Source organism: Pelmatolapia mariae, linkage group LG8, assembly GCF_036321145.2.
Source record: "Pelmatolapia mariae isolate MD_Pm_ZW linkage group LG8, Pm_UMD_F_2, whole genome shotgun sequence".
NCBI classification, from domain to species: Eukaryota; Metazoa; Chordata; class Actinopteri; order Cichliformes; family Cichlidae; genus Pelmatolapia; species Pelmatolapia mariae.
Window position 1 is genome coordinate 4317853 of NC_086234.1, and position 16019 is coordinate 4333871.

Genomic DNA, 16019 nt, shown 5'->3' on the forward strand with positions numbered 1-16019 from the left:
CATAGGTATCGTCTTTGGTTTGATCCATTAGCCATGGCTGTGTGTAAGTAATTATGAGGGTAATTAATTATTTGACCTCTAGTAATTTTCTACACTTTTTTCGAGAGCTAAAAAGCTTCACATGTTCCCAGATATTAAAGGTTATATATTTATACTACTTCTTCTAGATTAAACAGGCATTCATTCTGATGAGTCTGATTCTGTCTTTACCTTGTATATCAGCAGCACTGTGGTGTTGGGATTATCACTGATTACTATACAAATGCAATCATATTAAAAACTGTATAAATGAAGATTAAATAAACTGATGGCTACCCAATGTTGCACCTCTTTTAAAATGTTATTTTTTGTATTGTTCCACTAAGGTCACAGGAAGCTGTGAGGGCTGCTGTGTGCATTACTCCAGTGACAACCCACCGGTTCTCTCAAGGATATTTCCTTAGAATGCAGAGAGCTTTTGCAAACTCCCAGAATTTGCAATTCCAGGTTTTTTCTTTTGTCATTGGAATGTTCTTACTTTCTAGGAATAGGGATATCTCACTGGTTGAGCTCATACAGGTCAAGACCACACTGGCTTTATTATTCCATTTAAGAAGATATTGTGTTACTCCACAGTTTTTGTGTGTGTGCCACAGAGTATGTGCTCTGTAGGAAGACTGCTTCCCTTTCCTCCCCCAACCCTAAACTGCACACATGCGTATGAAACCCACTGGTTACACACTCCTCCCACCTTATGCAACACTGTAATTAGGATTTGGGTTCTTTTCTTCTGCACTCTGAAGCTGAGCTCCCTTCTCTCAGAGAGGATCTAAAGTACTTTTGTCCACATTCTTAGGCATTTAAGGTAGGTTACGACACTTTCTATCCTTCACAGTAACAGTTAAACGATTACAAATGCTTACTCAGCACTTCTGAAATAAACTCAGAAGACTTAGTTGCTTTTTCTTCAGCAACTGGCATTTAGAAAAGAAACTGAATACAAAGGCATGTTTCTTCTTCTTTGGTGTTTTTAGCTTGTTAGAAAATCCCTGCTAAATGTCGATGACGAGATTAGAGACTGCAGGCATTACTCAGGACATACATACACCCCCTGAACTTTGATTTGTTGCAACATTTCATGTTACACAGTGAGGTCAGCCTGTGTGTGATCTCATTATGGCAAAGTGATCCTTGAGGGAGCTCCTATAGCAGAAACTACTCCAAAAAGCTCTGAGTTCTTTGCAAGTATTATGTGTGCCTGGACAGATTCAGTCAAAGTAACAAAGTCCAAACTAAACAATATGCAGTGATGCAACTTTATAGGGATAATGTCATGATCCAATCCAGTCAGAGTTCAAAGAGGTGTGGGTGTTACTTAATCTCTGTTAAATGTAGCAATAAATAGAGCACAGGTTGGGCATTTAGTGGTTTTTAGTATGGTTTAATTTACAAACGATAGCCTCGGAAAACAACAGGAAATGTGGCTTAAAGAAGAATTAAAATGCTATATTATATAGAACTGTATATTTAGAGTTAATGCACACAGTGTGCATTTATGAGCAGAATGTGACAAACCATTATTTTAATAACCAGAGAAGATCTTGTGAGGGCATCTGCCTCCACTATGATGTCAGCTACATGCCTCTAAGATTCTGCGACTTTATGTCACATGATTGCTGCAGACACAAAGTCACTGCAGAGAAAGAGAAACAGACATATATTAATCAACTGCTCGAGTTTTAAAGTGATCCAACATGTACACAGAGTAAAAAGCTCCACTGATCTCTCACATCTGGCAAAAATTCTTCTCTTGTTGTTGTTGGTTGCTCAGAAAGTGATGTTATTAAACTGTTCCAAGTCATTTTAAATGCAATGTTTTTGAATACATGCAGTGTGAGCTCGCCAGTGGCACGCTGTAGGTGCTTTGTACATTGAATACAACCTTTGAAGTATAGTATGGTCATTTAATAACAAATAGACCACCATTATGATGACAGGGACCTCCAGGCGCTAAACCAGCAATCATCAATTGTCCATGGATGTTGTTTTCTGGACTAAATAATGTTATGATTTGGTCCTGTTTGGCCAAAGTCAAGCTTTTTGGAGCTGTCTGAAGTACATGCTACCTGAAAAAAACACAAAAACAAAACAAATAAAACTTTAGACAGCTTTGGCAGACAGCTCACAACCTCAGAAAGTTGGCTGAAATGTTCAAGGTGAAATGAGATCTTTTCAAGTTGTGGAAAAGACATTTAGAAAAGAAGACACGTTTACATAGAAACCAATTGATTATTGATTGGGTTATCTCTGAAGGGACATATTTCACTTTACAAATATCGTTTCCATGTAGTTTTTTAAATGAGTTGTTGCTGGATGTGACTGTGTCATTGCATTATTACGCTATCAATGTTCTGTAAGGAGTGACACACTATATATCCTACATTAAGTGTTCTGGAAGATTTTCCACTGATATTATGCAGATCTTCCAGATGACTCAAAATGTGCATAAAACACCAACTGTAGTGGAAAGTCACTGAGTGCACTAGTTAGATGCATTACTCTTATACTCCAACATTTTATTTTGGCCTAGGGCAAAAACAACCATGGACTGATTGACACACACCAAGAAAGTGGCATATTTAGACACAATGGCTCTTCTCTGTCCTGCTTATACGGAGCCTTCGGTCCTTTTTTGTGTTTCTTGAGTAATAGTTTATTGTGTTTGTCTTTGCCAAGACACAAGTACAGTATTGGGTCTCTAATAGACACTTGGAAACACCTCCCCCTGTATTTAACCGCTGGATTTCCTCACTGAGAGGCCACCAGCAGTTCAGCTCAACAACAGCACATCACGCACCATCACGCTCAGCATCAGAGCTTCCCAAGGATGTGTGCTGAGTCCTCTTCTCTTAACTCTGCTGACCCACAACCACACCCCACACTACAGCAATAACCTCTTTATTAGATTTGCAGGTTTATTTATGGTTTATTTATATTTATTTTTGGCGTCAAAGTAACAAAGTCCAAACTAAACAATATGCATTGATGCAACTTTATAGGGATATTGTCACGATCTAATCCAGTAAGAGTTTGGCACACATACATACATTTTTTGTGCACATCCTGAAATTGTACATATATTTATTCTCATAATTCTCACATTCCTGCTCTTATAACTGGCTTGTTTCTTACATTTCTTTGTTTTGCACACTACTGTTACTTGTGAAGCTTGCAGAAAAGAATCTCACTCACATGTGCTGTACCAGTGTACCAGTGATGTGACGTGACACTAAAAGTGATTTGATTTGATGATACAACTATGGTGGGTTTCAACAGCAAAAATGATGAGACATACTACAGAAGTGAGGTATCTCAATTAGTATGTGGTGCAGTGAAAACAATGTAGACAAGTGACAGCCCTAGTACCCATCATGTGCACCTTCTACTGAGGCATGATTGAGAGCATCTTCACCAGCCGCATCTCTGTGTGGTTTGAAGACTCAACCACCTTGAACCACAGAATATAGTAAATGGAGCAGGGAAGCTAACTGGGGCCTCAATCTTCTCCCTCCCTCTACAAAACTGTTAGTATTGCGGGTGATCCCACAAACCCCTCACACAGCTTTTTTAGTCTCGTGACCCCAGAGAAAAGTTATGGGAGGTTCCACCAGGTTTCATCAGCCAGGCTGTCATTATAGTGAACTTCCTCCCTCACCTCTTTACCCACTCAGAGTTATCTGCTCTCAAAAAGATGCTCCATGTCTTAGCCTTTACTTTACATGAAGGACTTTCATTCTGATGTTTCCTCACTTGCAATAATGGATGGAGGCTTTTAATAATTCATTGATACTTTATATTTTTACATAAAGAAATGCAATAGCGTATATAGCTTTAAGAATTCTTGTAAGCCTCGAATGTATTTGTGCATAGAAAGCAATAATAGAATCTAGGCTTTAATGTATCTTGTGTAATTCAGTTTAATATGCTGAGACCTAATAGGTAATTTCAAATCTGTATCTGTATGCACACTGTGGATCAGGAGGATATGACATTTCATTTCTGTGTATGTCCTGTACATAGAGCAGAACTCACAACTAAGTTGACTTTGACTTGAAGTATTTAACCTTCATACATGGATGCATTCATTCATATCAGGTCATGACACAATGCATGCCTATGTCTTACCATTATATGGTTATATTTGCACACCTGTAAAGACATGGTATTGTCTGCCACTGTGATTAGAGTCTTGTTGGGATCTTTTTTGTTTTGAACTAGTATTTGTTTTTCTTCTCTTTTTACTTTTTACCTTTATTTTTGCACACCTGACAAGTTTAGGCAATTTTAACTACCTGCTTAGAAATAAGAACGCTATCTAAGTAGCTCCATTCAAAAAGACAACCCTTTCAACTCAATCAATAATTCTGTGATCTGGTGGGTCCTGCAACTTAAGTAGGTTTGCCAGTTGGAAGAAATTCAACATGTAATTTATGCATCACTTATAAAATCATACTTGTAACATTGACTGCAAACTTAAAAGTTAAATTATAATTGTTATATTGTTTTCCTCAGACTTGATCCATGGGGAGCATTCAAGGAGTTTCTCTGTTTCTTCTGGGGGTGACTTTGTCACTACTTCCAAGTCCTGTCCAGGGTGGAAAGATTCTGGTGTTCCCCGTTGATGGCAGCCATTGGGTGAACATGAAGCTCCTGATCCAGAGCCTCCACGCCAAAGGCCATGAAGTCACTGTGGTCCGCACAGCCACTAGCTGGTATGTCAAAGAAGAGGCACCACATTACAGCTCCATCACTGTCACCTTACCAGAGGCTGTCTGCATAGAGGAGCAGGACTTCTTTGTAACTTTCCTGGTCAAGATACTGGAGATCAAAAAACAAGGGGCATCTTTGATGGCCTTCATGAAGTTTTACTGGGAAATTATAGGTTCATTATCAAAAATCCACCAACAAGCTAGTCTGTTAGGTGTAGAAATATTTGAGAACAAGACTCTAATGTCGAAGATACGTGACTCTAATTTTGACCTGGTTCTTGTGGACCCTGGACTTCCTGTTGGAGTTATAGTGGCCCACAAACTAAAGCTTCCAGTTGTTTTTAACGTCAGATGGATCACCAGTGGGGAAGGTCATTTTGTGGTTGCTCCATCACCAACGTCATATGTCCCAACTTCTGGAAATGCCGTTTCTAATAAGATGACCTTTTTTGAAAGAGTCAAAAACACATTCCACTACTTCCTCAACACCTGCATTGACAAGTTTATAGTGTGTCCTCCCTATGATAGAATGGTAGAAAAGTACTTAGGCCCAGATGTGAACTTCTATCAGCTTCTTCAAGGAGTAGACCTGTGGCTCATGAGAGTGGACTTTGTCTTCGAATTCCCCAGGCCTACCATGCCGAACATGGTCTACATTGGAGGATTTCAGTGTAAGCCTGCTGAGGCCTTACCTTCAGAGTTGGAGGAGTTTGTTGAAAGCTCAGGAGAACACGGCTTCATCCTGATGTCTCTGGGGACATTGGTGAATGGTCTGCCAATAGAAATAACTTCAGAAATCGCAGCTGCCTTTGCTCAGCTTCCTCAAAAGGTCGTATGGAGGCACGCTGGTGAACGCCCCAACAATGTGGGGAACAATACCCTTCTGGTGAAATGGATGCCCCAAAACGACCTGCTGGGTCACCCAAAGATAAAAGCCTTTGTGGCTCATGGTGGCACCAATGGGATCTATGAGTCCATGTACCATGGTGTGCCAATTATTGGCATTCCCCTGATGTTTGACCAGTTTGAAAACATTTTGCGAATGGAAGTTCGAGGAGCTGCTAAAATGGTGGATGTAACAAAAATCACCCAGCAGAATTTCCTCAAAGTCCTACAAGAAGTTCTTAACAATCCCTCCTACAGAAACAACATGAAGCGTCTGTCTGCTCTCCACCGAGACAGACCAATGCATCCTCTGGATGCTGCAGTTTACTGGATTGAGTTTGTTATGAGACACAGAGGAGCTGCACATTTACGCACCGAGTCTTATAAGATGCCCTGGTATGTGTATCATTCTGTGGATGTTATATGCTTTTTGTTGGCCATCTTGTTTATGCTGACAGCCTTTGTAGTCGCAGTCATACGATTCACGTGCCTTCGAATGTGCAGGAGGAGGAAACCAAAGCAAGAGTGACTCCTTGAATGAAGATGGATTCAATTAAAACGTTGTATTGATATTCTAGATTTTTCTTGTCTTTACCCAATCATACGACTAACCCAAGATTTCTCTTGGGTTAGTCGTTCTTTACTGCTACCTAAAAGGAACAAATAATGAACAAAGCCAGCCACGACATTCTGTTGCAGTTATATCTCTTGGCTTTCCTGGGAACACCTTGATGTTCCCCTGGACAAGCTGGAGGAGGTAGCTAGGAAGAGAGGTCTGGGCTTCTCTGCTTAGGCTTCTGCCCACCACGACCTGGCCCCAGCTGTTATAAAATGGATGGATGGAAAGTAAAAAGTAAATATGGAACACAATAAAAAAACAACCTTACACTAACTTATTCTCCAAAGATCCTGCATATAGGGACAGAGCATTTGGCTTTTTGGCCTGTTCCATAAAATACAAAGGTTTTAGGACTGTCTATTTGATTCAAATCACTCTGGTGCTGTCACTGTCACTTAATGCTAATACAAAGTAAGTGATGCAATATTAAACTTCCAATGGTGAGCAATATATGACTATGAAAAGAAATATTTCATAGTCAGATTTTCTTCATATTTTGCTAGGGACATATCAAAAGCTTAGTGAAATGTGCAAACAATAATGAAAATACAGAATATATACAGCCTGCCTTATAGCAGCCCCAAACCAGGCCCATGACTGTACCTCCACAATGTTTTATAGTTGGCTGTAGACACTGTTCTACCTCGTTCCACATCCCCTTCTTTACTTACAGCAGAACCAAAAGTTGCCACTGATTTTCCGTCTAATTTTTGTGTAATTTGGGACACGTCAGCTTTCTCTCCCTGTTTCCCGTCCTTGTAAATGGCTTCTTAACAGCCACCCTTCAACTTGGGACCATTTCTGATGATAGATTTTTAGGTCTGATACTTCATTGTTTGTCTTCGCTTGCCCAGTTTCTTCAAATTTTTTAAGAACACACTGCACAACATGACAAGATATGTCAGGTTTTCAGCTAATAACTCTTTGGATATCCCTTTGTCCGTGCGAAAATACTAAACTGGACTGAAAATGAGTGAAAAAGCAGCTGAAGAAAAATACAAAAGCCTGGAGAACTATCGGTCAACACCACTTCAAATTACAAAAAAGCCTTGCTCCTTGGAATCAAAATACAAAGAGATGAAGGGTGGCTCAAGAGTTTTGGACAGTACTGTGGCAACCAAACACGAGAGAAAGTAGTCTGTTAAATGTGAAAATTTGACTTTTATGGATCTGACTGACTTTCAATGTTCTGTTCAATAAGAGTCAAAACGACCAGCTAAGCTCATCACTAAAGGTTTTATAGTAGCCAATCTCTGTTTCCCCACAGAACTCACATTTAAGGCATTTCTGAATGGTCACACATCTGTGTTCAGCCTGTGTTTATAACCGCACAAACAGCAAATGCACCTCATGCTCAATGTTTCAGTAATTTTACAATACAGTAGTGTCAAGCTGTTTAGTAAGTCATTGGGTCTTGTCTAAAATAACTATCTGAAACAAAACACAAGCCTTGCTGCGAGCAGTTGCATAAAGGAACTATATTCTTTCTACTGTTTACATCTACTAACCAATAGAAGTGTGGAGCCAGCTAACATTACAGAGGAAGTACAAGCTTATCTACCCAGAACCATCCTTTGTTCTTGAATAAACACAAGGTTTGTGGATTATTTTTAGTAAATGGGTTATAATTTATTGCTGTTTTTCAAATGCATTTTCAGCCATGTTAGCCTCAGACTGAAGGTAGATGGATAAAAGGAGACGAATATGTACATTTGACTATCATATTTACATTTAATAAATGCTGGAAAGCTGAGTGCTCGGTTACTGTTAATGTAGAATTTTGACATAGAATCAGTGAGTGTGTAATTTGTAAGCCATGAGTGTGTTTTTAGCACTGTTACTGTGAACTGATATGTAGTTCTGATGTTTAACAAGCTATAGAAAAACTGAATAATTTACCTTATTTTTAATGTTCTTTCAATATTTATGTGATGCAAATGTATGTTGTTTAATACCACTTGAAGACAAAATACTTGATTAAAATTTTAAAAATGAAACTTTTTGTCAGAAGCTTTATTTGTTCTGGAAAGTCCAGCATGAGATAAATAAGGATTCTTTTAAACTGATAATCATGAAAAGCCACTCTAGCAGAATCTAAGAATAAAAAAATAGAGCTGGAAATGTGTTTCTTTACTATTTATCAATGTAAAAGTGACTTATGATCTGCTTTGCTGAACTCGCACAGTCTGCAGGAGGCTTAACCTGCAGACAGACCGTCCTAATATCAGAGACGAGCTGCAGCAGCCATACACAAACAGAAAAGTGCGATAAGCTCAGTTTGAGTCATGTGGACCACAGTGGGGGGCTTTGTTTTTCTGAGCTGGGGGTTCATTAGAAAGAAGAATGCACTACTTGTTTTTTGTCATCAGCCCACACACTCTCGCTCAGATGCACGTTTTGCGTGTCTAGACTTCAAATATAGGCAGAACCCAAGAGAAGAAAAATAATTTAAAGACTTCCTAACCCACAGAGACAGTGAGTGTGGTTTTCCTGTTATGTATCATAAAACAGTTTCTTCAGTATGACTTTACACGGTATACACGCACAGGCAGTTTCAGGGTAAAACAGATACATTTGGACACTGGTAAAAGCATGTATATGATGTGACTTTGGGGGTCCTTAATGCAACGTTAGAGGGAATACTGCCCTTTACCTTCACCTAATTTATCTGTCTCTGATATAATAAAATAAATATTTTAATTATTAGATGTTTATTTAGAATTAATTAGAAACAAAAGATAAAAAAGCCTGACTATGATGGCGTTCGTTATCATTTGTTATTGATGAGAGTATTACAGAGTTATAACTTATAACCTATAAGAGCGATATTAACATACTGCAATGTATCGTTCACTCAAACACACTCAAGTTTTAAATCCATTTTTTTCCTAATGTGAATGAAATAACTTACAGTTTTTGTAAGAAGTAGCCAAAGAGAATTGGCTAAATAATATTTTTCTTAATGTATAAAAATAACAAACCAAAACAACATTAGTACATTTTAAAATATGGGTCACTGGAGTAGATAAATGAAACAGAGCAGATACTCAAATTCATTTTCTGGGTAAAAAAGAATCAAAACTTTTACTGAATTTTAACCAGAAGGTGGCAGTGCACCCTTCTGTATAGCAATTTAACTGAGACACACACACACGCACACACACACACACACACACACACACACACACACACACACACACACACACACACACACACACACACACACACACACACAGGTGGGAGCTAAAGGAATAATTTATTTCAAAGATATTTAGATTTATGATACCTCTATTGTTTCCTTTTGATAAGGGAGATATTAAAAATGTTCTTATTTCATTAATTATGTTTCTCAATAATTTTTAGCTCAACCCGATCAGCTCAGGCATCAAATCTCTGTCTCAAGGCTTCTGCAGAAACCTTAAATGTCTGTTAGCCAAAACAACACAGTATAGTGGCTCAGAAAAATGGAAAGTGTTAGCAAAACAAAGCTTTAAATGTTTTTAAAAAGAACAAAAAACCCATATCTATATTTCAAACAACTTTTCCCTTTTCACACCAATTTGCCAATTTTCCAGTGCTCTTTTACGTTTGGCTCTCCTCCCCATCAGTGAGGCTCGCCAGAACTTCGACACATAAATAAAAAAGTCCCACATGCAGGATGGGGTGTCAGAATAATTTAACAAACGATGAACTTCAGTGGCTACAGAAAGTCAAAGACTCATAGATAAATCTAAAGCACAGCAAGAGAAACAGGAGATTGAAGAGGCGATGTAAACAGCCAAGATAAACTGAAGACACGACTATACACTCATTTGCCACTTCATTAGGTACACCTTGCGAGGACTGAACCCTGTTTTGCCTTTAAATCTTTGTAGCATTGATTCAACAACATGTTGGAAACATCCCTCAAAGATTTTGGACCATATTGTCATGATAGCAACACACAGCTGCAGTTGTTGGTTGCACATCCATGATGGGCATTTTCTGTTCTATCACAGAACGTGCTCTGTTGGATTGGTATTTGGTCAATGTGGAGGCCAAAATTAGGAGCATTTGAACATCACCGTGATGGATTCCACTATCAGAGGATGGTACACTCTGGCCATAAAGGAATGGACATGATCAGCTACAATACTTTAGTGTTAAATAATGCTCAGATGTATGCCAAGAAGACACCATTAAACAGTAGCTTTTGATCCGTGCATTGATGTTGTTTATGCCAAATTCTGACCTATCATCCAAATGTTGGAGCACAATTCAAGAGTCACCAGAGCAAGCAACAATTATTCAGTCTTCTATTATCTGTTATTATTATTAGTGGTGCAACGGATCAAAGAACTCACCGTTTGGATCGGATCACGGTTTTAAGTCATGGATCGAATCAATTTTCGGATCAGCAAAAAAAGAAAAAGGACAAGAAAAATGTAACTCGTCATTTATTTATTTACGTATTTTTTGCCCATTGAAAAACATTCAACGTAAGACTCATATAAAAACTCATATAAAACAAATTAATGTGCAATATAGGGCAGTACAGGGCTTTGTATGTACCACTCCGCTGTGATATAATGTGCGGTCACGGTCACGTAGCTTTATGTTGCCCTGGAGATCCACCCATCTGTAGTTAGGGCAACAGAAGATGCCTGGGACAGTTCAGCCATAACTTTAGACTTTTCCTGCTCATACATGCTTGGAACGATCTTGTCACTGAAGTGGACGCGCAACGGGATATCACAGCGTGGCTCAGCCATGTTCATCATATGTTTAAACCACTTATTTTGCACAACAGAATACGGCCTCATGTCTGCAGCTATAGACCCCAATAGCTTTTGTAATAGCTTTAGCCCGGTTGGATTGGGCAGCAAAGGGCTGCTTAAATGCCGGAAACTCTGCTCCTCGACTTGGACCGCTAGCACTGGCCACGACTATCGCTTGACAGACTGACCACGCGCACCCTACACATCCTTTTTTTTCTTTTTCGAATCTTTGGATCACGTGCGTGCCGAACCGTGGAGTGGGATCGGTTCGGAACACGGATCAACAGTGATCCGTTGCACCACTAATCATCATCATCATCATTATTATTATTATTATTATTATTGTTATTATTACTATTATTATTATTGTGAACCTGTGCTAATTGTACCTCCTGTGTCCTGTTTTTAGCTGCAGGAGTGGCACCCAGGTTTCATGTGTTTGATGTGTTAATAATCTCTGGCTCTCTTCCACAGCATGTCTTTGTCCTGTCGTCATCTACTCATGCCCAACTAATCCTGGCAGATGGCCACCCCTTCCTGCCCTGATTCTGCTGGAGGTATCTTCCTGTTAAAAGGGAGTTTTTCCTTTCCACTGTTGCCAAAGCAAGTGCTCATAGGGGGTCATATCGTTGTTGGGGTTTTCTCTGTTTTCTTTGCATTATTGTACGGTCTTTACCTCAACAATATAAACCCCCTTGAGACAATTGTTGTTGTAGTTTGGTACTATATAAATAAAACTGAACTGGTTCCGGAGATACTTTGAGATACCTTACCTTGAGTGGTTATTTAAGTTTACTTTAAACCTTACGTTAGGCTCAAAGCAGTCTGGCCATTCTCCTCTGACCTCTGAGATCCACTTCCCCCAGAGAATTGCTGCTCACTGGATATTTTCTCTTTTTCAGACTAGTCCCTGTAAACTCCGTAAAAATTAGTAGGTCAGCAGTTTTTGAAGTCACTTAAATCATCTTCCTTCCCCATCCCGATGATCAGTTTGAACATCAGCAGGTTGCCTTGAGCATGACTACATGCCTAAAAGCATTGAGTTGCTGCCATGTGATTGACTGATTAGATACTTGTGTTGACACATAGCTGAACCTAAGAAAGTAGCAGGAGAGCAAGTGAAAATTAGGAGGCAACAACAGAAAGTGACACTCAAATGAAAATTAAACCTCAAAGCAAAACAGGAAATAACAAACAAAAAACAGAGGCAAGAAGAACAAGTGGTAGTGTACAGAAGAAACACAGCGTGGAACAGAGAGAGGAGCCTAAAACACAAGAAGCATAGTAAGAAAATCCAGCTTAAAAAAAAGCTTAAAAACAGCCAGACAGTAAAGAAACCTCATTTAGTGCTGTGTAATTAACACATTGCAAACCCATATCTATTGGACCACAGAAAGCTGATAATGGGCCCAGGGCCTTATGTTTGACACCCCTGACACTAAGCTGAACTTTCTTTTGTGGGGCACAAGGGTATCACTGAACTCCCCAGAAACTTTCATTAGGATTTTTTGGGGTGAACAGAAAAGGGAGGGCTGACTTGGTGTGTGGTTTTGGGTGCTGTAGGTGTGCAGAAGGAAATTGTGGTTTTCCTCTGAGATGACCTGGAAATTCATTAAAAGCTGTTAAAGAGAGGTTGTTCCTGTATGTTTACGATTCCTATCATCATCTGCGGGAGCCAACAGATCATAGCTTTTGAGTATGAGGTTAATGATTTTGAGTGGTTGATGGAGCTCATAACTTTAGTCCTTTTCAAGTCAGGGAAGTTTGCACCTGACTGTTGATTTCTTAGTCAGATTAAGTTGCCATAAGGTCACATGACTATGAATCAGATTTTAACAATGTATTGCTTTATTTTTTCAGGACAAAAACAAATAAAAAGTTTCAGTATTTGCTTTCTTCATGCTTGCAGGTCTCAGATAACTATGTGAACTTTGTGGTCAGAAGTATGCGGACAACTCCTGATTTTAGTGTGTGGTTTTGGGTGGTGCAGTAAACGGTTTCGTTCTCAGTGTTAAATTGAATAAACATTTTAGTCTGGGTTTAAGGTTGTTCACACTACTGTGTACTCATAGGTTAGGGACTTGCAAAGCATGGCCTGCTTTATCATACATCATAATAAAGTGAAGTGATTAAAAACACCTGTAGCTGCTATTAGCCTCTGTTAGCTGCAATTAGCCTCTATTACCTTCTGTTAGCCTCTATTACCTTCTGTTAGCCTCTATTAGCTGCTGTTAGCCTCTATTACCTTCTGTTAGCCTCTATTAGCTGCTGTTAGCCTCTATTAGCTGCTGTTAGCTAGTGTAAGCACATCTAACATTGTTGAACTTGGACACTTATCAAATAAACTCTCATATGATGTGAGAATATAATCAAACTGTTTTCAGAAGGAAAAAGTGTTTTTTAGAACAGTCAAGCCCAACATTAGCTGGCATAATGTTCGCTTATAACTAGCTGTTGTCTTCATTTAGATAGCTCATTGTCAGCTTTCCAGAGACGTGAGGGTGATATGTTTCATCTGCTATAAGTAAGCATGACAATAAACATGTTTATGCATGCTTTCATGTGTTAGAGCCCTGAAATCAGTTCAGGAGATGATAATAATGCACAAAGGAGTTAGGAGGAGAAAGACATAGTAGAAAAGAAATTATGAAAACATACATGTACAAGTATTAAATGCACATATACAGTTGTAAAAAGTTATTTAGGATGTTTCAATTAAAAGTAACTTATCAAGTGTGTAACATATGCGACCGGTCTCTTTCGTCAAGAAGACTGAGATCCCTCAGTTCAGCTCCAACATGAAACAAAGGCCTAAAATCCAGCTTGTGTGGGGGTGATGGATGAATTTTTGTCTTGCTGCCCCCAAAAATAGAATATTCCAGATATAACCAGAGGTAGGTGAAGTATAAAAGGAAGCCAGTTGCTGTAGGAGAAGTTGGTCTGATTTTGAAGTCAATAAATGCCACAATCTGGTTCTTGAATTTTATCTCTGCTTCAGATCTCTTTGTTTAAACTTTGAAGCTGACTTTTACTTCCTCTTTTATTTTGGAAGTCAGATCCTCGTGTGGTTTTCTGTGTGTTCACTTCCCTCTTCTCTTATTTACCTGCTACTTATAGTGTCTGAGTTAATCTATTCCTTTTTATGTGTCCCTCTGTCTTTATAAAGTAGACCGTGTTTTAGGTTTTTTCCGGCTCTCAGTGTTTCTGGATTGATCTAATATTCCTGTTTGAGATAGGGGGGTTCTGCCACACCTTTATGAACATATGCTTTATGTTCTTCAAAGTTAGCAGTTTTAGCAGTGCCATATTGACTTGGTCCATAGTCCCATTAGTTTTTGAGTCCCCCCCAGAAGTTGTTGCAAGACAAAGACATCAGTATTTCATAGTAGCAGAAGAATGTAATTGAATGTACAAAGTGTCCACTCATTAAGAAGGGCATCTAAACAGCTGCTTTAACCTTTTATAAGGTTCTAGAAACAGTAAATACAAAGTCATCAGGCTACAAATGTAAGCACAGGTGGTGCAACGGTTCCCTGGCAGACCACTGGTTAATTTTCGGCCGCTGAACTTTCTTTTGTTGGGCACAATGGTATCACTGAACTCACCATAAACTTTCGTTAGGATTTTCTTAGGTGAACAGAAAAGGGAGGGTTGGCTTGGTGTGTGGTTTTGGGTGGTGTAGGTGTGCAGAAAGAAACTGTGGTTTTCCTTTGAGATGACCTGGATTAAATTAAAAAATAAATGTGTTAAAGAAAGGTTGTTCTTGTGTCTTTATGATTCCTAGGGCACCTAAACCACATCTTTAACCTTTTATAGGGTTCTATAAACAGGAAATACTAAATGCCCCAGCAACTCATCCTAGGTGTTATGAACCGAGTGGGTCTGGGTTTTTGTTTTCTTCTTCCCTTTTCCCTTCTCTCTCTCTTCTTCTCTGTCTCTCTCTGGGTCAGCCCTTCCTCACCCATTGATATACTGAATCATCAGGCTACAAGTAAGACTCTTAAGCCTCTTTTCCATTAGTACCTACTTGGACTCAGCACGGTTCGCCATGGTTTTCAGGGTTTTCCATTAGGTCATAGTACCTGGTACCAGGTACGTTTTAGTACCTGCTTGTCCCGGGTGCCAAGCGATCCAAGCAGGTAGTAAAATGTGATGTTGTCACACGGCATGCCACCGATTTGCTGGTCACGTCAGTTGACGAGTCATGAAAGTGTCTCATTCACAAAAATTAAAACCACCATTTTTGAAACCCAACAATGGGGCAAATGGTTACAAAACCCCACTGTGGTCCCCGAGACTGCCGAAAAGCCACAGACCAAGCAGCAGGTATATTCTTGCCTCAATGTCCACCATTGTTGTAGCACTCATGTTGCATATTAATTACGTCGCGGCACACCCAGATCCGTTGCTATGATGGCAAAAACGCACACTGGGTTTTAATGGAAAACCAGTCGATCTGAGTTGAGTCGTGCTGATCCACGGCAATTCGATCCGAGTAGGTTCAAAAGGAAAAGGGGCTTTAGGTCGCCCCAGTTAGCAACCTGTCTGAAGACTTCACAATCAAAGATCAAACATAGACTTACCTGCAGTTTGGGAACAATTCCACTCCACATCACCACCTGAACTTCCTAAACATCTGTGATCCACACTCAGCCTGCCTGCTCCCAGTTTCTTAAAAACACTTTGCCACAATAAAGATCAATACAGTTCAACTTAAAACACGTTGTTGAATCTGGTTTGTGGGTCCTGCCAGTTCCTGAGGAGGCCTCGATGAATCACCACCTTGTGATGGTGCAGGGGGTGACATATGTTGACCAGCGCAATTTGGTGTAACGATACGGTCAGGTGCTTAGTGGCGGAAGTTGGAGGCCTTAGTGGTTTTAAAAAGTGTCCATAAATAAACTTTTTGGTCTGTGATAAATGACAAAACCTCTTGCAGAACTAAACGAGTATCACGTAAATACTTTTTTGTTTATTATTATTCTTAGGGTGACATTTTGGGGGAAAAAT

At 39.4% G+C, this 16019-nt stretch overlaps 1 protein-coding gene across 1 annotated transcript; it reads left to right on the forward strand.

The window, feature by feature from the left end:
* The first annotated feature begins 741 nt into the window (after nucleotides 1-741).
* LOC134633622 (UDP-glucuronosyltransferase 2B31-like) lies at nucleotides 742-8199 on the forward strand. The gene is made up of 2 exons (XM_063482497.1): nucleotides 742-844; nucleotides 4552-8199. The coding sequence occupies exon 2, from the start codon at nucleotides 4561-4563 to the stop codon at nucleotides 6160-6162; it is 1602 nt and encodes a 533-aa protein (XP_063338567.1). The 5' UTR covers nucleotides 742-844; nucleotides 4552-4560; the 3' UTR covers nucleotides 6163-8199.
* Nucleotides 8200-16019: the final 7820 nt, after the last annotated feature.